General features: G+C 42.5%; 2 protein-coding genes and 1 long non-coding RNA gene across 3 annotated transcripts in view; 2 read left to right on the top strand and 1 right to left on the bottom strand.

Moving 5' to 3' along the window:
* Positions 1–431: 431 nt before the first annotated feature.
* prg4a (proteoglycan 4a) lies at positions 432–13,040 on the top strand. Its single transcript, XM_072691699.1, has 11 exons — positions 432–489; positions 2,167–2,283; positions 3,617–3,736; positions 7,823–7,930; positions 8,051–8,119; positions 9,338–9,415; positions 9,501–9,640; positions 10,073–10,229; positions 11,198–11,305; positions 11,523–11,651; positions 12,320–13,040. The coding sequence occupies exons 1-11, from the start codon at positions 453–455 to the stop codon at positions 12,424–12,426; spliced, it is 1,170 nt and encodes a 389-aa protein (XP_072547800.1). The 5' UTR covers positions 432–452; the 3' UTR covers positions 12,427–13,040.
* LOC140565500 (uncharacterized) lies at positions 4,565–6,366 on the top strand. The gene is made up of 3 exons (XR_011980595.1): positions 4,565–4,636; positions 5,524–5,592; positions 6,251–6,366. It is a non-coding gene; the product is annotated as an uncharacterized lncRNA (long non-coding RNA).
* Positions 12,289–22,251, bottom strand: part of tpra (translocated promoter region a, nuclear basket protein) — a 35,637-nt gene continuing 25,674 nt past the window's right edge. The window contains exons 38-51 of the mRNA XM_072691430.1: positions 21,736–21,881; positions 21,328–21,408; positions 20,987–21,196; positions 20,237–20,356; positions 19,937–20,027; positions 19,281–19,480; positions 18,139–18,210; positions 17,952–18,043; positions 16,956–17,065; positions 16,592–16,690; positions 14,639–14,798; positions 14,391–14,503; positions 13,589–13,678; positions 12,289–12,721 (exon numbers count right to left, since the gene is read on the bottom strand). Coding sequence (XP_072547531.1) covers positions 12,663–12,721; positions 13,589–13,678; positions 14,391–14,503; positions 14,639–14,798; positions 16,592–16,690; positions 16,956–17,065; positions 17,952–18,043; positions 18,139–18,210; positions 19,281–19,480; positions 19,937–20,027; positions 20,237–20,356; positions 20,987–21,196; positions 21,328–21,408; positions 21,736–21,881 — 1,643 coding nt within the window. The 3' untranslated portion in view covers positions 12,289–12,662. The remainder of the gene's footprint in view (positions 12,722–13,588; positions 13,679–14,390; positions 14,504–14,638; positions 14,799–16,591; positions 16,691–16,955; positions 17,066–17,951; positions 18,044–18,138; positions 18,211–19,280; positions 19,481–19,936; positions 20,028–20,236; positions 20,357–20,986; positions 21,197–21,327; positions 21,409–21,735; positions 21,882–22,251) is intronic.

Below are 22,251 nucleotides of genomic sequence, written 5' to 3'. Positions count from 1 at the left end.
ATAGATTTCACAACAGAAGGACACAATCTTAATGTTCAATGGAAGTTAATGATTTTATGATTTTATTCCAGGTCATTTTGGAGTATTTCTATTGGTCCATTCATCATCACATTTTGACACAATGTAAACTGTCAGATTCACATTATGTCAAAAAGTGTAAAAAAAAAACAAATCAACAGAAATGGAGATATAAGGGTTTTGGTGTGAAAGCATTAATGTATATACTAAATATGTTTACTACAGCATTTATAGTATTTATATATTATTATATATTATGTTTTATTTTTATATATTATATATTATTAGGGTGTTTCTGGTTTATATACACATGGACGTGACCGTGACTCTTTCATCTCTTCAGACTTGTCTGTGTGGATCGTCCTGTGCTGATGAGAGTGACCTGTTGTAGTTTAATGATGGCTGGATCTGCTCTGATTTCCTCTCTCTTACTGATGACCTGCCTCCTGCTGCCACTGTGCGCTGCTCAAGGTCGGTCACCCTCCATGTTTACAGTATTCAAGCTTTGGGGACAATCTGCCTTCTTTTCAAACTGCATATTTCTCACTGTTCCTTTCTTTTATCCTTTACAACACTTTTACGTCGTTGCGTCTCCAAACTATTTCTCATAATGCTTTGATAAATTAGACTCTATATTGAAGCACTTATATTGATCTGATAAATTATATACAGTTTATTGAGGCACACACCCTGCAGAAAAAAACAGGATGGTCAGCTCTGCTTAGCTCTTGACCAGCATGGTTTAGCTGGAATACAAGCATGACCAATCTGACCAAGCTTGACCATGACAGTCCGCCAGCATGACTCTATGCTGGTCGACCTGCATAACCAGCAAGCAGAGCCACCCAAGGCATACTCAAATTACGCCGCTGCTTAGGGCCCCAACGTCACCAGGGGGCCCCAAGAGCACCAAGATATCTTCATAAAAATATATATATATTTAAAAAATAACATTGAAGAATAAAACTAAATGTTATTACACTGGTAGAAGTGATTTTTATATTCATTTTTATCATTTATTTTCATAGCTGGCACACCAGCAATAGGTTAATCAGTTCTTGCTCTTGGCTGCTGCCACTGTTGGGCAAATGCAGATATGTGTAGCTTGGATGGTCGATAAAGGCGTATTGCGCAATATCTCGTTCTCTGCAAATCTCTGCATCTGGTGCTTAGGTGGTGGTATGGTGAGGGGTGGGGGAGGGGGGGTGTTGGGGGCAAATGAAAATCTGCTTAGGGCCCCATAAAGGCTTGGACCAGCCCTGCCAGCAAAACTAAACTGGTTGAGCAGCTTGATCAGCATGGCCACACTGGTCAACCAGCATCACCAAGCTGGTCGACCATCATTATCAAAGGGGTCAACCGGCTTGACCAGCACAACCAGCATGACCAAACTGGTCGACCATCATTATTAAAGGGGTCAACCGGCTTGACCAGCACAACCAGCATGACCAAACTGGTCGACCATCATTATTAAAGGGGTCAACCGGCTTGACCAGCACAACCAGCATAACCAAACTGGTCGACCATCATTATCAAAGGGGTCAACCAGCTTGACCAGCACAACCAGCATGACCAAACTGGTCGACCAGCATTGTCAAAGTGTTCAACCGGCTTGACCAGCACAACCAGCATGACCAAACTGGTCAACCATCATTATTAAAGGGGTCAACCAGCTTGACCAGCACAACCAGCATGACCAAACTGGTCGACCAGCATTGTCAAAGTGTTCAACTGGCTTGACCAGCACAACCAGCATGACCAAACTGGTCGACCAGCATTGTCAGAGTGGTCAACCAGCTTGACCAGCAAGACCACGCTGATCGACCAGCACAACCATGCATTACCAGAATCAAATACTGTGCTGGTCAAGATCTGGTTAACCAGCTAGCTTCCCAGCATAAGGTATGTTTTCGCTTGATGACCAGCTTTTCAACCACCTGGGCCATCAAAGACCGGCTTAGACCATCCAAAACCAGCTGGTCTTGAGCTGGATTTTCCAGCAGGCTATTGACCCTGGTTTGATCCAGAGGCAAAAACAAAGACACGCCTCTCTGCTTGTCGGGTTCTGAAAACCAAAGTTTTAGTCGGGTTCTATTTACTGCCATGCGTTTAGTCTAATGTGTGTGTGTGTGTGTGTGTGTTGTGCAGTGAGCTGCAGGGGCCGTTGTGGAGAGCCCTTCACCCGGGGTCAGCTGTGTAACTGCGACCACAACTGCCTCGCACACAACGAATGCTGCAAAGACTACGAGGACGCCTGCACCTTCCGTAAGACCACCCACAGTCTAGATCAGACGAGCTGCTGATTAATCTGATCAGTAAAATCCTGTTATTTTCAGTATCAGTTTCTATAATCAGACTTTCTGGACTTATTGATTCTTAAAATGATGTTTTATAGTGTTTAATATCTGATAATCCAGTCTGATCTCCTCCCTGACCAATCAGCTCCCAGCTCCTTTAAACACTGCAGTCTGATCACTTCCCTGTGTGTGTGTGTGTGTGTAGTGTAGTGGTACACACTCTGGACTGGTATCTGTGGTTGTTGGTCTACTGGTGTGTAGTAACTGGTTTATAGTGGGTGAATGTGCTGTGTGTGTGATTGGGCTTCCTATAGTGTGTGTTCTGAATGGGTTCTTCAGTGCTCTGTGTGTGTGTGTGTGTGTAGTGTAGTGGTACACACTCTGGACTGGTATCTGTGGTTGTTGGTCTACTGGTGTGTAGTAACTGGTTTATAGTGGGTGAATGTGCTGTGTGTGTGATTGGGCTTCCTATAGTGTGTGTTCTGAATGGGTTCTTCAGTGCTGGTTTATAGACAGAGAAAGGTGAGCGAGCGGTTCTGCGGTTCTCCCGCTGGTAAAACAGAGCGTTTCAGTGATGGTTTTATAAAGGGTCAGATATTATGGTCTGTTTTCAGGTTCCACTGTAAAATAGCTCCACACTGCAGAACCTCAACTCCTTTATTTACCTTCTGAGAACGTCCGCACTGCTGCTCCAGCAGCTGGCTGGACTTTGGTGTTCGTTAATGGCTTTTCGAGGACACCAGATGGCGCTCTGAACACTGTCCCGATCTATTAAAAATGACTGGATTAACTGGATCGGATCGGGACATCGCTAATTTAAATAACTGTTAAATTGGTTAAAATAAAAAGCACATTACTTTAAATTTACTTATAGTTGCTGTCACACAAAACCCTTGTATGTCCTTGGGCTTTATTCTGACATAATATGAATCTGGCAGTTGTTCTGTACATTGTATCAGAACTTCATGATAAATGGACCAATAGAAATGCTCCAAAAAGACTTACTTTACATTGACTGCCACTGAAAAATTTGAAGGGTCGAAAATTGATGTTTTTGGAGACTCAAGGTTTTTGCTCAACAGCATCGTACAGTGTCAGCCCAGGCCCCATCTGAATAGTAGTTAATCAGTGTTTCGCCACCATAATGCTGGTGAGACCCCCGACGCAGCTCCTGAAGGTCTTGTAATAGTAAAACCCTGCAGTAAATGCAGCTCTCAGGAACTGGGAGTCATATGTGTAAGCTTAATAAGCCACACCTGGATTCTGTGGACGGTAAAAAGGTGTGTGCTGTTGATTGGCAGGTGGATCGTGCAGGGGTCGGTGTGGAGAAACCTTTCGGAGGGGGAGAGAGTGTGAGTGTGACCCGGACTGCACTCTCTACAACACCTGCTGCTCTGACTTCCAAGGACAATGCGGTACGGGTACGAGTCTCAGATCTGTATTTCGCCATATCGGCTAAATTGTCTTAGCTGAGGGACTGCATTTAGGATACATGATCCATTTGCTTTGTTAAATAACCGTTCCTTTAATTGTAGATAATCGGCCTCTGTTAACAGGTTTATTCACTTGTAGCTTCTTTTATTTTTCATTGCAGTTGAGAGCGCACTAGCAGCCAGGAGCGCTAAACAGTCCCAGCCAACAGGTACAGTGTAAACCTACCAGTTCACCCATTTCTCATTGACCTAGGAGTGCCTTGATCAGCAGTGGATATACACCCATCAGCCATAACATTAACACCACTGACAGGTGAAGTCTACAACACTGATGACCTGATTCCAGTGGCTCCTGTATAGCCATATTTAGGCAGCAGTTGAGGGCGATGGAGGTGTTGAAGCAGGAAAAATGGACAAGAACCGAACCGAACTGCGATGTTCTAGACAATGACTGGGTCAGAACATCTCCAAAACATCAGGCAGGGTCAGAATCTACCAAAAGTGCCCCAAGGAAGGACAACCGGTGAACCAGCGATAGAGTCATGGGTGCCCAAGCCTCACTGATGCTCATGGAGGCCCCACCTCACCTCACAACTTACAGGCCTTAAAGGACCGGCTGCTAATGTCTTGGTCTTGTTGGTTCCAGATACCACAGGATACCTTTAGAGGATTTGTTAGACTTTAGGTTTTAATGTAATGGCTGATCCATGTATGTGATCATCAGACCTCGTGAATAGTTGTTCATGCTGAGCAGCAGAGTGTTTTAGAATGTCACTGAATTGTCTTTAGCGCTCCCCAAGACCAAATCACAGGAGAAGGCAGATGTCCAGCCTCTGAAAGCTCGTAAGAAGCCGTCAGACAGCGAGAGTGAGGAGAGGAGCAGAGCAGGTATGTGAGCTGTGAGCCGTGTTACAGCCTGGCAGGGTCACTGACTGACTCCAGGTCCTGAACTAGACTGGACAGACATAGGATGTCTAGGGTGGAGGTATTAGGGTTAGCTCTTCAGTGCAAAGCATCAGCTAGAGGGGTATAAAGCCCCCCAGCACTGAGCTGTGGAGCAGTGGAGGAACTGTGTTCTCTGGAGCTCCATGAAGCTCCGTCCAGTGCCTTTGGGTTGAGCTGGATCGGCAGAACTAATCATCCAACATGATTCATCCTCCTCTCAGCAACAGAAGCTTTACCATAGCAACACCTTAGCAACCACCTAGCAATATTTTAGCTACCAACAGAAATACCAAAGCATTACCTAAGCAACTACCCAGCAACACCTTAGCAACCATAATCTATATCAAAGCAACACTGCTGAGCTGCATTCACACTCACAGTTTCTTAGAAATGCACTCTGGCTAGGTGTCTACATGTAATTAACAGCTGGTTGATGTCTGATTTAGCAACACCTTAGCAACCCCATAGCAATGCCTTAGCAACCATCTCCTATATTACAGCAACACTGCTGAGCTGCACTCTGGTTAGGTGTCTACATGTAATTAACAGCTGGTTGATGTCTGATTTAGCAACACCTTAGCAACCCCATAGCAATGCCTTAGCAACCATCTCCTATATCACAGCAACACTGCTGAGCTGCACTCTGGCTAGGTGTCTACAGGTAATTAACAGCTGGTTGATGTCTGATTTAGCAACACCTTAGCAACCCCATAGCAATGCCTTAGCAACCATCTCCTATATCACAGCAACACTGCTGAGCTGCACTCTGGCTAGGTGTCTACAGGTAATTAACAGCTGGTTGATGTCTGATTGTTCTGCTGTTTTACCAGATTACACTGAAAGCCGGGTCGAGGCAACGTTCTCCCCAGCTGAGAACGGACCAGACGCCTTTGGACATGGTAAGTTCGCTATCCAGGGGGCAGCAGACTCACACTTACAAAGACTCAGTTATGCTCCCTTTACATACGAAAATTAAGACGTCCGTTTCAAATGATGTGGCCGTCACTGCCCACATACTTCCTTGCGCCCTGTACATTGGCCTGGATGTTAAGCAATACAGCAATACATCCACTAGAGGGCAGCTCAGAGTCAAAGGAGCTGATCAGTGTTTTTTAGAGTATATTTATTTACAGGTAAAACCAGTGGGTGGAGTATTTCACTAAGCTAAAGGCATCATAGCAGAGAATCCTTTGAATAGTGTAAATCACTTTATCAGGGTAAATGTAGGGTAATTAAGGTGATCAATTGTTTATGATAAATAAACTAATAGCTCAGATTCTATTATATATCCAAGGAAAAACAGAATTATAATAAAAAACACATGAAAACGCTGATATTTGTGGGTGTGCGCTTGCGCAGAGCCGCTAAGTAGGACATATCAATGGCTAGCATCCGTATCAGTATTTAACATTGAGCATAAATGAGCCCTTAATTAATTTTGTGGCATAACAGAATGCTAAACTGATACAACCTAAACTTAAATCAATAATTCTACAGCAATGAACTGTACAGTGTTGTCCTCCAGACCTGAGAGTCCACTTCCCCCCCCTGTGACAGGAGCTGGGCCCAGTGTTCGGGACAGTCTGGGTGAGTTACTGCCCCTGACGGAAGATTCAGTAAACCCAACAGGAGCCCCCTTCTCTCTTCACCCTGACCTCTCCTCCCTTCTGCCTGCCAACCACCCTGCAGTTAACACACCAGGTGAGGATCAGGACAGGCCTGGATCTAATCCAGACAGAGCGCTACACACTTAAAGCAGCAGTCCTTAGGATTTCTTCATGTCAGTTGAGAGCAGTGGTCTGTCTGAGAGGGGAGGGGCGAAACTACTGTAATAAATGGTATCAGTGTGCTGAGCGGCCGTCCCTGTAAGCCTCATATATTCACTCTAATAACAGACAGGGTGGTCTGGTAGGTTTTCATGAGAGTTTTTCTGGCCATTTCAGGCTTTACATAATTCTGTGACATGCACAGCCTCTAAAAGTGGATCCAGCACCATTCGCTGATTACCTGAGCAATAACGGCGCTGCTAATGGTGCTGATACAGCTACAGCTAACTTAGCCTTCATCTGCTCGTTCACCCACTGTCCGACCAGAGAAACTGACTAAATGTAAACTTGCAGTGTTTAGATTCATCCGCTCTGAAAGGAGAACGCACCACAGCGCACATTTTAACAGTGCTCTTCCGCTACATTTGCTGCAATTACACATTCTCACCAGAGAGGTCCCCAAATCCCCAAATCCCCCAAACTTACGGACTGTTGCTTTAACTACACTTAAATAACCTATCCAAAGTGTTTATGATTTGTTTATGTTTATGTTTAGTGTTTTTTCTAGCATTTTCTTTAAATATTATTTGAATAATAATCCAATTCAGACTAGGCTTGTTGCATTTGGAAATATTGGGGGAGAAAAAATGCTATTCATTATCAATAGTCATAAACTGTCATAATCACAGTTGTTTTAAATGACATTTTCAAAAGTTTACAATTATTATTATAAGCTTTTTTAATAGATAACTTTGTTTATTTTATCGGATGTATCAACCATAATTTCACTTGATACAATGTCAGTTTTTGTGTAAAAAAAAAAAAGATCAAGATTTATCAGATGCTGATATATCGTGCATCCCTAGGCTTGACAGTAAACAACAACATTTTTGGTAGAATTCTGAGGAAATTACATATTGCTGCATTTAAAGCAACATTATGTAGCAGTTTTACCTTAAATCAGCAGCTTCAGGATCAGGCTGATGCTCCACTGACTGTAACAGGGAGAACGGCGTCTCCGTCATTCCCACTCCGGGTCGGAATGCTGCTACTGCACTATGGTGCCTTGGTAGAGCATATCGAGACCTCTCTCATTTTTGAGTCATATTAGTGTAAAATCCTGTAGAATTACTCTACCACCTCAGTCCACATGCTTCTCCACCTTTCAGTGACAGTTCTGCATCTCATGGTTTGTCCAGAAGTGCATGGGAAGCGTGTTCTATAGGGGAGGCTCAAAGCGTGAATTACACTTTGCACCTGTAGGGGGAGCCCAGGAGCAAGAAATACAAGCTCTCCATAATGTTGCTTTAAAAGCAACCGGTCCACTGTTCCAATGTTCTCCTATTTCCTTTTTCTCTAGTAGGTTTAGCTGCAGGTCAGCTCCAGCCTGGACCTTTATCTCCAGGGAAACCCCTCACCATCCCCATACAAGTGTCCCTGTCCATCAGTGGTCATGCAGGTGGACCTGCAGGTGGACCTGCGGGTGGACTTGCAGGTGGACCTGCAGGTGGACCTGCGGGTGGACTTGCGGGTGGACTTGCGGGTGGACCTGCAGGCGAAGCCCCCAGCCAGCTTCCCATTGCCCCTGCAGCAGCAGCAGGAAGACCAAGCACACTAGAGGACATTGCTCAGGCACTGGGGGCCAGTAACCCAGCAGGACTGCCCAGTAAGAACAGCACTTTAATACAGCTGAACTTTCACTTTAGCTTTCAGAGAGTTTTCAGAGCGGCGATATTTAATGGATATTCAGTCAGGATCACATTTCAATTCCTCAAAATACCCATTATATCTGCTTTCATTCTGAATAATTCATAGTGGATTCTGAATCATTCATAGTAGAGACTGAATAGGTCATAGTAGATATTTACAAATATTAAAATTAAATCATTTATAGTGCATGCTGAATAATTAGTAATGGATATTGAATAATTCATAGTAGATACTGAATAATTAATAGTGGAATTTGCATAACTCAGACAGAATTATTTATAACAGTTGCTAAACATTTGTAGTAGATACTGAATAATTCATAATGGATACTCAATTCATAGTAGATACTGAACCATTCATAGTGAATTTTTAATAATTCATAATAGAGATTGAATAAGACATAGTAGATATTTAAAAATTCATATTAGATATTGAATAATTTATAGTGCAAGCTGAATAATTAGTGGATATCAAAGAAATCATTGCAGAATTTGCATAACTTTCAAAATTGATTGTAGTTACTGAATAATTCATAATGGATACTGAACAATTACTAGTAGATACCCAATAATCTATAGTAAATACTGAATAATTCATAGTGGAAACTCAACAATTCAGAACAGATGCTAAATAATTCATAGTGGAATTTGCATAAATTATTTATAACAGTTGCTAAACATTAATTGTAGAATAAGTCATAATGGACACTCATAGTGGATACTGAACAATTCATAGTGGATTTTTTATAATTCATAGTAGAGACTGAATAGTAGTCATAGTAGATATTTAGAAATTCATGTTAGATATTGAATAATTTATAGTGCAAGCTGAATAATTTGTGAATATCAAATAATTCATAGTGGAATTGGCATGGGTCATAGTAAAGGCGTAATAATTCATAACAGTTGCTGAATAATTCATCATAGATACTGAACAATTCCTAGTAGATACCCAATAGTCTATAGTAGATACTAAATAGTTCATAATGGATATTGACTAATTCATAATGGATATGAAATAATTCATAGTGGATACTGAACACGTCATAGTAGTAGTGGCTTAGGCATGATGCAATTCAATAATAACAATCAATGTAAATAATAGTTCTTGTATATATTTCCATATTCCTGTTAATCCCATTACCTCTCTGTATTAAAAGATGACAGCTCCAGCCCTGACCTCTGCAATGGCCTTCCCATTGATGCACTCACCTCCCTGTTCAACGGCTCCATCATCGTTTTCAAAGGTAAACACCTCACCTCAGTTCAGGTCACTTTTTGAGGGTGTTCCTCCTGGTCAGAACTCATCACGCTGAACTCTCTGCTCTACAGGTCACTTCTTCTTTCTTCTGGACCCCAAGACCAGAACAGCTGGTCCCGCCCAGAGCATTACAGAGCAACTGGGCGTTCCCTCCCCCATAGACACGGCCTTCACACGCTGCAACTGTCAGGGCAAGACCTACATCATCAAGGTCTTCAACTAGACTATTTCATACCTATTCAGACATCGGTTCTTCAAATTCAGCAAAAGTGGACTGTGATATACACGGTCATATCAGAACATTATGACCACCTACCTACTGGTGGAACAACCACCCTGGGTTTGGATGACACTAGCCAGATGTCATGGTGTGGACTGTATCAGACGATGGAAGGTGTTCTGTATAGAGGTTAGCTGCTCCACAGTGGCGCATCGTTCCCATGTGGGGCACCACTGTTATGCCATTGGGAGACACTCAATGTCACCTTCCATCATCTGATACAGTCCATACCACAACGTTTCGCCAGCGTCATCCAAGACAAGGGTGGTTATTCCCACTAATAGGGAGGTGGTGGTACTGTTCTGATATGACTGTGTAATTTATTACACTAATAAGCACATATTATCTCTTCCTCTCCACCAGGGTGATAAATACTGGGTGTTTGAGAACGGTGTGATGGAGGCTGGTTACCCCAGGTCTTTGTCTCAGGACTTTGATGGACTCACTGGAGAAATCACCGCTGCTCTGTCTGTGCCTGCCACCAGGAAAAGGCCTGAGTCCATCTACTTCTTTAAGAAAGGTGAAGAGCCAAATTACACAGTCCAGTAAAATAGATCGTACGTAGGCCTTCAGCTCAGGCAGTTCACCCTGTACAATAATTACAGCCTGCCCCCATGATCGAATTTTTCCCTTTTCCCCCAATTCGGTTCTGCCAGTTAACCCAGTCGTTCGTAGCTCCCCCTAGCACTAGCTATGCTCCCGATACTAGAAGGATAAAGACTCCTCCGGTACATGCAAAGCCAGCCACTACCTCTCAGCAAACTGCTGCTGATGCTGCGTTGCCGGGCAACTGACACGCTTGGAGGTCAGCTCCAGTCTGGACCTTTATCTCCAGGGAAACCCCTCACCATCCCCATACAAGTGTCCCTGTTCATCAGTGGTAATGCGGGTCATGCAGCTGCTGATGCTGCATTGCCGGGCAACCAACACACTCGGAGGAAACTGCGCTGGTCCCCAGCTCCAGCACTGCAGCTAACAGACGCCTGTGCCGGCCAACATCACTTTACAAGTGATGAGGCCAGCTGTGCTCCCTCAGACTCCGGCCGCTGATGGCAAAGCAGCATGGCTCGGATTCGACCTCGCAACCCCCAGCCATAGCGGCAGCTACTGAGCTTTCAGCAAACTGACTCTGACGGTCGCCAGTGTTTCTTATATGGGATCCATCATTATAAGAGCATATAATATTATCAATCATTAAAAAAAAAACTACAGAAAAAATATAATCCGCTTGTCCTGTGAACCTCTATTACAGATCTAATCAGCAGAAAACTTACAAATAATTAAATAAATAAAGCCCAGAATTAACCATTATAAAATCTGTTATATTTACATCCACATTGTATGATATTAACATTATCAATAGTCAGTATATCAGCAGTGTACCTTAGTAGATAGTGGATTTAACACTGCGGCGTGCTTCTCTGATTACAAATGAGGATAATCCTGCTGTTCTTAGCCTGCATTAATCTCACCGTGTGTTTCCTATAGGAGGCACAGTGCAGAAGTTTTCCTACCCAGCTGGAAGTGGCCCAAGCTGTACCGGAAAGAAAGCCAAGAACTCTGTTTACAGCAAGATCCGCCGCGCTCGCCAAGCAGGTGCTCTATGGGAAATTTGCTTAATTCCTAATGTAGACTCTGTACTTCTAGACACTGATCACGATTGGTCGATTCCTGTCGGTTCCTAATCATGTAGGTGGCGAACCTGACGCTTCCGGCCTTCAGTTCTGCTTGTGAAGTCCTGCTTCAATGGCAGAGGTCATTTAGCTATGATACACTTTGATGCATCTGGTATTAAACTCTTGTTATATTGCAGAGATCCGCCTGTCTGCCGAGATCAACATTAACCTGAACTGGAAGGGATTCCCCACTCCGGTCACCTCGGCACTGTCCACACCCAACCCGAGGAAGCCTGATGGGTTTGAATACCTCATCTTCTCCTGGCGTAAGAAATATTAAATATTTAATAATATAAGAAGATAAAAAATAAGCTTACGATTCCCCTTATTTATAATTCCTTTATAATATCCTTTTTTGATATACACATGGTGGAGGAGGGGGGGGGGCGCTCTTAGTTGACTGACTGGGGCAGGGAGCAGCCTTAGTCTGTAGGACATTACTACTACTATTATTATTATTATTATTGTTTACAATTAAGGCATTTAGCAGGCATTTCTTCTCCAGATCTACTTACTAAAGTGCTTCACTGTTTGCTCAGAAAATACCCTTAGCTAGAGTCCAAAAGATCCCTCTAAGCTTAGATATGACTAAATACAGAAGTCAGTCTGGAGAGACACTAGTCTACACACCAAGTCCTCTCAGAAGAGGAGGGTCTTCAGTCTGGGTTTGAAGACAGCAAGCATTGGACTCGTCTTCTGTGGATCTTAAAGGATGGCGGGTAGAGCTGAGCCGTACAGATGGGCTTTTGACTATTGCCATAAAGTACAGAGGGTTATATTGGATCATAGTAACCGGTCTGTACCGGCTTTATTTGGGTTTTAGAGTAAATATGAAGGCAGACAAATAGAAAGTATTAAATCTCTTTGTAAACATCATTTCAATTATTTAATTAAGTGATTACATTATATTTCTGCATTTGCCTTCATTTTACAGCTAAATTCTTCAACATCAAGATCAGCGGCGAGTTTCCCACTCTGGCATCATCTGCAAAGCCTCCTGCCCAGCAGAACGACATCAGAAACTGGCTCAACTGTCCTTAAAGGACTGACGACAAGCACACGCTACCCACACAGCTGCAAGTCATCATTTATTAGCAAAAAACACTGAACGGCTTCAGGGTCACTATTCACAAAGTACAAAATAGCAAAAATAAATTCATCAGCATGGTAGCAATTCACATCCAGAGCAAATTCATCTTAAAATAAGTCGACGCATCGTTTTGCCATGATTGAGTGTAGAAAAAATTATTGAGCAGCCGTAAAAAAACAAGACATGATCAGAAAGGAGTGCCTCTGTTTAGGCCTCGTCCACGTCCTCTTTGAGGAAAGCCTATACCTGCAGAGAGAAGAGACAGGGAGACTGGTCAGAAACACCAAAAATGAAGGAAAAAAAAAAATCTGAAGGTGTTTTGATTCTTTATTTCTGCTTAATTTTAAAATACTGTAAGAAAAATTATTAAATTTGAACAACTGCAAAATGTGCTGTTTCTAAGCTCTTTAATTAATCTTGGGTGTCCAAACTTACCTCCACTTGCCTTCATCAGAGGTTACAAAAGTTAGGCTAATGTGCAGTGACCTGTATATTTGAATACGTGACCCTGCCTTATACTTAAGTAATGCTGCTCCTGTATTCCTGACTTGATTTTTTGCTCTATTAAAACTAAACTCATTATACTTTGAAGCCTCTTGAGTGTTTTGTGCTTTTACAACATGATCTGGTTTATTCAAAGTTTATTTGGCCTATACAAAGGTCTTACACAGTACGACTAGGGGTGGACAACGACAATATTTTATTGTATCGTACATCATTTTCTTCAACAGTGTAGTTAATCTGGCTTAATTATATGAAGTGCACATTTTTTTTGGGGGGGGGGGGTGTAAATAAATAAATAAATACATATTCTAAAAATAAAAAAAAGTATTTTCTAATATTAGCTTTTAAGAATCTGTCCAAACAAATATTGTGTAAAATGTCTTTAAATATATCGGCCCGGTGTACAACCAGTAGGAAAATGCTTTGTCCAATCACATGAAATAACACTGGACAAGATAAAAGAACAGCAAGCCAAAAATAAAAAGGTGTGGCATTTATTGGGCAATGTTCTAGTGCAGTGAAGAGGTGATTACTGAGCTGTAAGACTGCTGGTGTGTGTGTGTGTGTGTGTGTGTGTGTGTGTGTGGTAGTGAGAAAAATAATAAACACCTCTCCTGATGAGCGGTCCTCTGCGGGGGAGCTGTGGCTGGGTTAGGACTCTCTCTGTGGGCCTGGGCTGCTGGCTGCTGCTGCTTGTGTCTGGAGGGGAACATGGAGGGGGGGTGGGGGATAAAATGTCCATTAGCAGAAAAGCAACAGAAGCTTAAGCTCAGTTCACACTGCAGGACAAATCCGATCTGAAACCAAAAATGTTGCACATTCTGACCAGATTACCAAAAACGCATGAAATCTGATCAAAATGCCAGAAAAATAATCAGATTTGCATCTAACACATCCAAGCAGAAGAGTAATGGAGGCCTCCTTCGAGCAGATCACACCCTCTTCAGCTACTACCACTGCTTTTACCAGTGTGATATACCTTAATACGTGTCTATACACCATGTCCAAATGTTTGTGGACATGAATGCATTCAGCTACTTTAAGTAGCTGACACAGATGTGCCAATGATCGTGCACACACAGCTTGTCTAGTCCCTGTAGAGAAGTACTGCCAACAGAATAGGACTCTCTTGAGCAGATAAACATGATGAACCTGTTGGCATCATGCTGCCTAATGCCAGGCGTGGGCTAGAGGGGTATTAAAGCCCCCAAGCACTGAGCTTCTCTGGAATGATGGTGAAGCTCCATGTAGTACTTTTGGGACTAGTTGGGGAACGACGAATGAGCAGGTGTCCCAATACTTTTGTCCATGTATTAGTGGTGTAAAATACTGAATAGGTTTGAGAATCAGCCAAAGCTGCGGCTCCTATTAACAACTACAAACGTAAAAATGATGCATATGTGATGCATACCAGGGGCTGAGCTGGAAGTTGGTTCTTGGCTGGTGGAAGGCAAGCTGGCGTCGTCAGAAGGCTGCGCTGACTCCAGTTCAGACTGGCTCTCTAATGACGCCTCACCACTGGTTCTGCTCACAAAAACACAAACGTGGTCCGCAACTTAACAACGATGAGGATGTTCAAAGTGTCCATACAGGAATCCTTTATCCTTTACTTCAAATAATAATAATAACAATAATAATAATACGTTGTGCTCCCCTCACCCTTCACTTTCTGCTTCGGGCATAAAGACATCATCACCGTCGTCTCCAGGAACAGCCTCCCCTGGGACTGTCAGGCCTGCTGTGGAGGTGCTGACCATGGGGACGGACTGAGAGGCCGGCTCAGATACATCAGAGGGCTGGCTCTCCGTGAAAACGGTCACTATAAATAAATAAATAAATAAATAAAGCTATATGCAAGACAGTGTCCAAAACCATGTCCTAGTCACTGTAGATCCAGTCATATTTTGGGGGCGGGTGTTCTTTTTCCAGGGACCCCAAAATCCTGAGGAGTCTCACAATACCATAATAAAACCAAATAGCATCTATTTTAGCACAGTTTCTGTCCCCTAAATTAGAGAACAGTGATCACAGAATCATTTCTGTACTCTAACAGTGTTCTAGATAGTGCTCCAAACAAGCGAATAGTGCTCAAGGGAGCATTACAGCCCCTTAAAGACTATTCTCCAATTCTCTCAAATAATCATTCCTCTTTTGCAAGTGTTCTACAGAGTGCTCCTGATTAGTGAACAGTGACTCAGGGACAAACTCTGTAGTCTTACTGTTCTAGATAATGCTCCTATTTGGAGAAAGGTGCTAAAAGGAGCATTTCTGTTCTACAAACAAGAAATGATCCTCTAATCACTATTATAGAACTATTTCTGTTCTCTAATAGTGTTCTACTTAGTGCACCTAATTAAAGAACAGTCAATAGGGTATTTCTGTACTCAAACAGTGTTCTAGATAGTTCTCCTAATTGGTGAGTAATGGTCAAGGTACAATTTCTGTTTGTAGAACACTATTGGAGACAGGATCAATGATGACTATCTATGATCAGACAAATTTGGAGCACTATCTAGAACATGATTAGAATAGTGCGGTAATTAGAGAACCAGGACCATTTCTGTTCTCCAATAGTGTTCTATACAGTGCTTCTAATTAGAGAACTGTGACCTGCGGACCGTTTCTGCACTCTTATTGAGATCTAGCTAGTAATAAAAAGAATAGTGATTAGAGAACCATGTTTATTTGCACAACATTATCTTGTTGTACACAGTTCTACACAGTGCTCCAGTTAGAGACTAGGGGCAGTTTCTGTACTCGAAGTGTTCTAGATAGTGCTCCTAATTGGAGAGTAATGGTCAAGGTACAATTTCCGCTTGTAGAACACTATTGGAGAAAGTTATCAATGATTGCCATTGCCATATGGTCAGAGAAATTTGGAGCACTATCTAGAACACGATTAGAATAGTGCTCCTAATCAGAGAACAGTGATTACAGGATCATTTCTGTTCTCCAACAATGCTCTAATAAGAGAACTGTGACTAGAGGACCTTTTCTACACTCTTAAGTGTTCTAGATATCTCTCTTAATAAGAGAAAAGTAATGAGAACCACATCCATTTGTAAAACACTATTAAAGAACAGAAAACTGCCCCTTAAGCACTGTTTTCCAATTAGGGCCACTACTAACTATTAGAATAGTGTTCTAATTAGAGAACCAGGACCGTTCCTGTTCTCCAAACATGTTCTACACAGTGCTCCTAATTAGAGAACCAGGACCAGGGGCCGGTTTCTGTTCTCCAATTGTGTTCTATACAGTGCTTCTATAATTAGAGAACCGGGACCAGGGGCTGTTTCTGTTCTCCAATTGTGTTCTACACAGTGCTTCTAATTAGAGAACAGGGACTAGGGGCCATTTCTGTTCTCCAGTAGCGTTCTACACAGTGCTTCTAATTAAAGAAAAGGGTCTAGGGCTTGTTCCTGTTCTTCAATAGTGTTCTACACAGTGTTCTCTAATTAGGAGCATGTAGAACCCTAAAGAACAGTGATTATAGAACTGTTCCTGTTCTCTAATATTGTTCAACATTGTTTCCCCCCCGTTCTTCATTAGAGAATAAAGATTAGGGGACCATTTCCATGCAGATCATGTGATACACAGGTGAGTGCTGGCTACCTGGCGCTGCCACCTGCAGAGGGGTAGTGGGGACACTCCTGCCTCCAGACTCTTCATCATGAGCAGCTAGGAAGAGAGGACTCTCATACATGCCCAAGCCTGACACATACACACACATTCACATTTTATAGGTAACAGTAGGTCACTATTTCATTAAAACTACACACTTTACTGGGACAGTGTGATGTTTTAGGCATTTACGGTAAGTTTATGGTCATCACTACTCATCATTATTCAGTAGCTAAATTAGCCTCGTAATGCCAAACATATCTTGGCTGATTGATTACAGTTGGGCTAAAGGATGAAAATATTGAAAATCAGGTCACACCTGACGGCTGAGCCGCAGCACAGACAGCATACTCACCTCCCTGAGAAGCCAGCTGGCCCAGGTCAGAGTGAGACGAGCTGGCCTGGGGGATCATGTCCTCAGGGGGGCCGAAACGAAACCTGGGGACACCAGCAACCTGAGGAGAACTGAGAAAGGCAGAGATAAACGGAATTAAGGAGAAAGTAGAGGCACAATGTGGAGAGACAGAGGGTCAGCCTCTACAACAAGCATTTTAAAATCGCTGAACCACAGAATGAATGTCAAGTCAAGTCAAGTCAAGTGGGTTTATTGTCATTTCAACTACATACAGAGTACACAGTGAAACGAAACAACGTTCCTCCCGGACCATGGTGCAACATAGACAGTGCATACAAGACACAAGTGCAACACAAACAAACAAGTGCGGACAGACAACACAGTACAGACAGAGGATAATTTAACTAATTTAACAGGATTGAAAGTGGAGATTATTCTAATAACAGCTTTTCAACGGTTCCCGTATTTTTCAAAGAGGATTGTTTTGTCCACCGTCACTTCTAGCTTTGGCTAACTGAAGTATTTTGAACACAGTTTGATTCCGTTTTTCCTACATTTTGCCTGGATTTAACTAAATAAAAAGGTCAATTTTAAATTTGCCTTTGGCCGTTTATGATCTGCTGTAAAATGCAGCATAAAAGATGGACGCAGAAGAAAACAATAAAATGTGAAACGATGTAAGTGTATAAAAATCTTAATTTTAATGATCCAAGTTTTCTCCTCTTAACTTTTATTAAGAACATATGAAGAAATCTAAGAAATTCCTATGTTTTTTCTAAGGAAAGCTTGGGTAAATTTTTAGAGGCTGGCTTTCTGACCTTTTACAGTCTGAGGTCTTCACTAGGTTATAATATAATGATATAAGAAAATAAGATGATGATAATAATAATAATAATAATACTACTATTTAGAGAATATATTTTGACAAATTTAATTTGTTCCTAATTTTTCTTGAGCAAAAAAAAAAAAATGAAAAAGCTGGTTACTGATACTTACTGAATCGCCTCAGCAAAGCCGTCTGTGCGGTGCGGCACCACTAGAGTCGGGGTGCTGGGAACCATCCTGTCATCATCGTCAAAGAAGTGTTGCTGCAGGAAGAAAACGCATAAAGGAAGAACGCTGAGAATCCACTGAGATTTCTTAAGGCTGTAAATATGAGAGGGAGGACGAGAGGCTCTTTTACCATGCTCCCGATTCCAGGTGTCAGTTGGGGCGCGCGGCTCATAGATGATCGTCTAGCCTGGCCTGTCTGCCTCTGTTAGGAACACAACAGTAATGGTCAAACAGCTGGAATGGATTAATGACCACAGTCAACAGCTTTTAGCACCTTGTCAGGCTTTGCACAACCTCAAGTATATTATACCTAAAAAAAAAACACATATAGTAGATCAGTCAAGACATGGTTTACTACAAGACTAATGTGGCTTACCGAAGTGCATATTCATAGAAAACAGAGGCGAGCCATTCGGCGTCAGAACCCACTTTCACATTTTAATATAACGTGAATTAGGAGCACAGCAACCAATCGACTTACTCGACTGAAATCGATCACTAAATCACTACCAACTAATTTAATAGTTGATTATTTGGTGACATCTTTGCGCTGGAGTCTCGTGCTTAACTAGGAACTTTTTCCTAACCGTGTGGAATATAGCTTTCCTGCTGCTGTTAGGCCTTCCACTAATAGTTCCCTCAGTCTGGACGTAGAGCTACAGTGAAAACACACAGACTGAGCAGCTGTCCGTCATGTGAACGGAGCGTGGGGATAAAACCAGCATGGACCAACACGGCCACACATCTGCAGCTCCATCACTCTGCTGTGTGAGTGGAGAGCAGAGTTATGTTAGTGTGAGGCCTGGGAGTCTCATATGGACTCGGGCTGAGTGGTAACAGGAGAACTCTTCAAGTAAATCAACCCATTGTCGTTCCACATAAGAATAATTGGCCACTGGTTGAAACGTAAATGGAAGATCCCGTCACAGTCAACTACGGCAGCTACGGCAATCAGCTACGGCAGGGGCGGGTCGATGATGGTGTGGTTTTGGCCAGACTGTGTCAAAATAACAGCAGTTAATACAAACAGAGCAGAAACTCAAAATACTTTCAAACTGAAATGTAAAATTATAGGCCAATGTTCTTTTTTGCTGATCCAAAAAAATATAGAAAAACTGATTTACTTTCTGATTTAATCTTGAATGAACGGACTGTTCATGTGACATTCGATGAGTCAGTCCACGGCATCTCCACATGGTTGGAGGAGTGTGTGCTAGATTTGCAGCGAAACTTTTTTTATTTTTTATTTTGAAGCAAGCAGATCAGGCTTACCTGCATGAGCGGAGGCCCAAGCTCAGGGATGGGGTGTATATTGAGGCGGGGTGGGGGCGTGTGGTGCAGTCTGCGGGGGGACTGCGGCAGGCGTGGGCCGAGGCTGGCCGTCGTAGTGCTGGATGTGCTGGGGGTCACCTGTAGCTCCCGGACAGGCTCAGCAGCAGGACAGGGCTCCATGGTGCTAACAGCAGCTTCACCTACACACAGGATTACATAAAGGAAGGAGATCAATCACAAAAAAGCTCATTTTACGAAACCATGAATGAAAACTAAAGGGAGTCAGATTGCATCGGGAACATGAGAGCATGTTGCATACAAGGATAAGTATGTTAAGCTCTGAGCATTAGAGATATAAAGCTTAATATCATTGCCATCACGCAAAAACATCATATCTCCAAAAATAGAAGAAAAAAAACCTTTCAATGGAAGTTAATGTTAATATATTTTATTCCAAACTATTTTGGTTCATTTCTATTGATTCATTTGTCATTACATTTTGATACAATGTTAAGCACTACCACCAGACTGTCCAAAACTAAAAAACAATAAAGACAAAAACCTAAACAAATAAACAGTAATAGGTTAATATTAGTCTAATACTGCAGCAGGTCAATGCGGAGAGCTGGAAACAGTGCAAATCCGTAAGTATTTACCACTGCTCTGAGAATCAGCCTGTTTCTGGATGGAGTCCGATGCTCCCTGGCTCTCTTCATTTTCAGTGCCCGGGTCAGTGGCCTCGGCCGCCTGTAATACAGTACCACCAAAACAGAGAGGCGCCCACAGTTATTAGAAAAAATACATGTTTTCATGATAACTTAATATTTTCTGTGGCATTCTGGGAAAGCATTCTGCAAAACCACATGTTCCTCTTATCCTCTGCACCCCCCCCCCCCAAAAAAAACAAATACCACCACGACAAAAGGGGTCAGTAAGGTGTGTGTATACATCTGTACCTCAGTGTCGTCTCCCTCAAACGGCTCGTTGACATCTGCACTGCCTTCGTTACTCTCCTCCCCTTCTTCAGCCATCGCTCCATCCCCATCTTCATCATCCTCATCTTCGTCCTCTCCATACTGAAAAAGGAAAGACATGCATGATACGGATACTCCGGTGTATTGCAATTGCAGATGCTTTAAATAAATAAATGAATAAATAAAAAGCTTTTTTTTAAATGACTATTATTATTATTATTATTTTTATTATAGGTGGTGTAAATAGACAACCCAACTCCATTATATCGGTTATTCGGTTAAAGGAGCAGGAAGGCAGATCTTGAGGTGCGTGGTCCACCTTTTTTTGATCCAATATTATTTTTTTTAAAAACACTCAACACAAATGTGATTGAAGGAACTATTTATACAGCAGTGAAATACAGCCAACAACAACAAATCCGTACATAAATAATAATACAAAAAATAGAGAATGAATTAAATAAGAATTAATGCTGATTTATCAATTTATATAAAAATATGAATGTTATAGAACTGAAAGGCTGATTAATATAAACAGTCTGAATATCAAGCAATATATACATATAAAATCTAATCTAACTTTCCAGAATAAGTGCAATTATTTTTTCAGATAATTCATATTTTAAGCTTAATTATGATGACGACGACGATTATTATTAACTACTATATTCTTATCGTTCAATTATATCTAAATAAAGAGAATGAGGATCTGAAATCCTGCTGATTTCTGACCTGTCCGGCCTCCTCTTCAGCCTCCTCTTCTTCCTCACTGTCAGTGTCTGTTTCTATGACAATAACGTCGTGTCCGCGTTCGTCAGATGTGTCTTGCGTGCTGAGCTGAGACTCTGAGGGCTGCTGGGACTCGCTCACCTGATCCACAGGAACGGACTGAGTGAGAGACTCCTCTACTTCCCCCACTTCACCTACTACAGGGAAGGCCTCCTGCCACAGCACAAACACACACATGATGAAACGTGTACCAGTAAAGCACTGAATGACGTGCATGCATGGTGCAAAACATGCTGTAATCTGATATAATACAGTATAATACTGTATAACTGCCCTTCACAAACCTCACTAGCATCTGGGGCTTCCATGGCATCTCCAGGAGCTTCAGCATCTGCATCATTGCTCTCCTCAGCACCAACATCCTCCTGCAGGAGGGAAACGTGCTTCTCAATCACAGGGTCTGACTTTGCAAACACAATTACGTGGGAACTAAAGGGACCCAAGCAGCATTTTGTGAACTGGTATTTTTGCTCATGTGCTCCCCCTATTGTCAGGAATTTGCACTAAAGGGGATACCCTATGCTTTACACATGTATTTCTGCATGCCATAAGCAGACTACACAGAAATAAATGAAACCCAGGAGAAATATTGGATATGGGCCCTTTAAAGAGAACCAATTACCACACAGAACACACACAGCACACTGTATCCAGTCTACATCAGCGCCGTGGTGTATTTTCATAATCCTCACCTCCAGCCCAGGTCTCTGTACGAATCTGATCTTCTTGGGCAACGGCTCGGTCGGGTCATCCTGTGTGCTGTCAGTCACCTCGGTGGAACTCTCCAGCTCCTCGTCTCGAATGCGCTTCTGCAGAGATGAACTTGCACTCGCAGACACTGAACACACACAGTGGATAAAGTCAGACACACACAGAGACATTCTCACTGCAGCTACGTTAGTCTCACGGAGACACACACGGAAATGCCAGTTTATCAGAAACTCTTGCCTGCTACCTACACTCACTGGCCACTTTATCAGAAACATCCAACTTAAGGCAGCGCTTCATGAACTTAAAACTACCAACTCTGGCTATACAAAACATGCAGCTGAAGACCCCTGTAATGCACGGAAATCGACATGCTAGTAGATTAGCTGTGTGTTAACTGTGGCCATATTAAGCATTTTATTAACCAAGACTTAATACACGCTTCTACTGTGGCTCCTTTAACCATGTGCACCCACGACAACTCGACAAGACTGATAAGT

This window comes from Salminus brasiliensis, chromosome 11 (genome assembly GCF_030463535.1).
Source record: "Salminus brasiliensis chromosome 11, fSalBra1.hap2, whole genome shotgun sequence".
Classification (NCBI taxonomy): domain Eukaryota; kingdom Metazoa; phylum Chordata; class Actinopteri; order Characiformes; family Bryconidae; genus Salminus; species Salminus brasiliensis.
The sequence above is the reverse complement of the archived record's forward strand: the minus strand, read 5'-3'. Positions and strand labels throughout refer to the sequence as shown.

Excerpts from the sequence above, each read along its gene's own strand:
- prg4a (XM_072691699.1), top strand. The coding sequence starts at position 453 with ATGACCTGCCTCCTGCTGCCACTGTGCGCTGCTCAAG. Across the intron at positions 2,284-3,616 it reads CGAGGACGCCTGCACCTTCC|GTGGATCGTGCAGGGGTCGG; the intron begins GTAAGACCACCC and ends GTTGATTGGCAG. Across the intron at positions 7,931-8,050 it reads TCATGCAGGTGGACCTGCAG|CAGCAGCAGGAAGACCAAGC; the intron begins GTGGACCTGCGG and ends TTGCCCCTGCAG.